This window comes from Salvia hispanica, chromosome 4, assembly GCF_023119035.1.
Source record: "Salvia hispanica cultivar TCC Black 2014 chromosome 4, UniMelb_Shisp_WGS_1.0, whole genome shotgun sequence".
Taxonomy (NCBI): Eukaryota; Viridiplantae; Streptophyta; class Magnoliopsida; order Lamiales; family Lamiaceae; genus Salvia; species Salvia hispanica.
The window spans coordinates 54,237,784-54,239,523 of NC_062968.1; the positions used below are offsets into that span (position 1 = coordinate 54,237,784).

General features: G+C 45.9%; 1 protein-coding gene across 1 annotated transcript; it reads left to right on the plus strand.

The window, feature by feature from the left end:
* Positions 1-233: 233 nt before the first annotated feature.
* On the plus strand, positions 234-1,375 carry LOC125219700 (protein FANTASTIC FOUR 1-like). Its single transcript, XM_048121743.1, has one exon. The coding sequence runs from the start codon at positions 352-354 to the stop codon at positions 1,120-1,122; it is 771 nt and encodes a 256-aa protein (XP_047977700.1). The 5' UTR covers positions 234-351; the 3' UTR covers positions 1,123-1,375.
* Positions 1,376-1,740: the final 365 nt, after the last annotated feature.

Below are 1,740 nucleotides of genomic sequence, written 5' to 3' on the forward strand. Positions count from 1 at the left end.
TGAATGGGGAGAAGGAATATTACTCCCCCTCATAGCCTAAATTCCAAACTAGTGACTCCCCCTTACTCCCTTTTCCCTCTCAAAATGTTTAGGGTTGTTCGTGGCATTTTAATAGTTATATAATTCAAGTGGTGTAAAAAGCACCCCCCCCCCACCCTACCCCCCTACCTCACACACACACACAAGATCTCCACAGCACTTTTCCACACTACAAATTGCCCCCCATCCCCTCACTTATCCCTCGTCCAATCCTCTCCTCTCTCATCTCCCTCAATACTCAAACTTCACCATAAAATTTCAAGAAACTCATCACCATCAAAACTCAACTCTTCTCTCAAGTCAATCAACACCATGTCCACTATAGTGTATCAGCAGAATCAGGCCTCCATCTACGAGCCTCACCTCTCCGAGACCACCCTAAAGCTGCGAGTCGCGGCGGCGCCGCCCCCAACAAACGCCGACCTCGGAGGCTGGGGATTCCTCCAAAACAACTCCCAAGAATCATCAACCATGATCAACAGAGACTTCCCCTACACACACCCTTTATCCAAGAACTCCAAATTGAGCCCCCAATCCCTCCAATTATGCACCGAGAATTTGGGGAGCGAATCCGGCTCCGACACCTTCTCCGACTGCAGCAGCATTTTCTCCGCCTCCCCGCCGCCCAGCCCCACCGCCGCCCGAATCCCGCCGCCGGCCGATAAATACTCCCGGAAGATCAACAACTTCCCGCCGCCGCTCACCACAATGAGCGGCGCGAGCTCGCTGCAGGTCCGCCGCCGCAGCGACGGCGGCCGCCTGATCATCGACGCGGTGGAGGGCCCCTTCCGGAACTCCTACCTCCACGCCGAGAGGACCGACGGCCGCCTCAAGCTCTCCTTCGCCGCCGCCGCCTGCAGCGACGGCGACGAAGAGGAATGCGGCGCGGCGGAGGCGGCGGAGACGGAGACGGAGGCGGAGGAGGGGGAAATTGAGGGGAAGGGGAACGGATTTGAATCGGAATTGGGTGTGGAAAAGAATGTGTTGGAGAGAATTCAGAGTTTTAGAAGGTGCAACAGCCATGGAAGCAAAGGATTGTGCAGTAACTGGAAACCTTCAACGCTTTGGGTGGCAACTTCTTAATTAAATACTAATTTTTTTTACTAAGATTTTTTTGGATCTAACAGATTTTAATTTTGTTAGATCTTTTTTCTTGGGGTGGTTTGAGTTTTTTTTTTAATTAATTATTTTCTTGATTTTGGGTGGATTGGAATTATGGGGTGTGGTTTTGGCAATCATTTGTTATGATTGGACGTTGGAGTTTGAACATGATCTTGCATGTTTTTACCACCCTAAAATCCCTCGACAATTAATGTGATGTTATTTACATTTTTCATTTAAACGGATTACATTCAATTGAAAAAGATGTCATTAAAATCGATATGGAATTATAGGAGAGGTCACTTTCATGACTAGTACAAAAAAGAGGTTGACCTCAATACTTATAAGCGTTATATTCGAATAATTAAATGTGTGAACATTGTTTAATTTATTGTTCCAAAAGCATTTCCATATATATATAATGTGTTTGTGGTTCTCCACCAACATAAACTCAACGACACACAAATATATACCTTAATAAAGGTGTATAGGGTGCATTAAATACCTAATATTTAACCTTTGCTCAATAGTGTAAATTTATTGTTTGTTAGGTAAAATAAACTAAAAGTTCATCCCGTGACAAAAATTTGGCTCATGTTA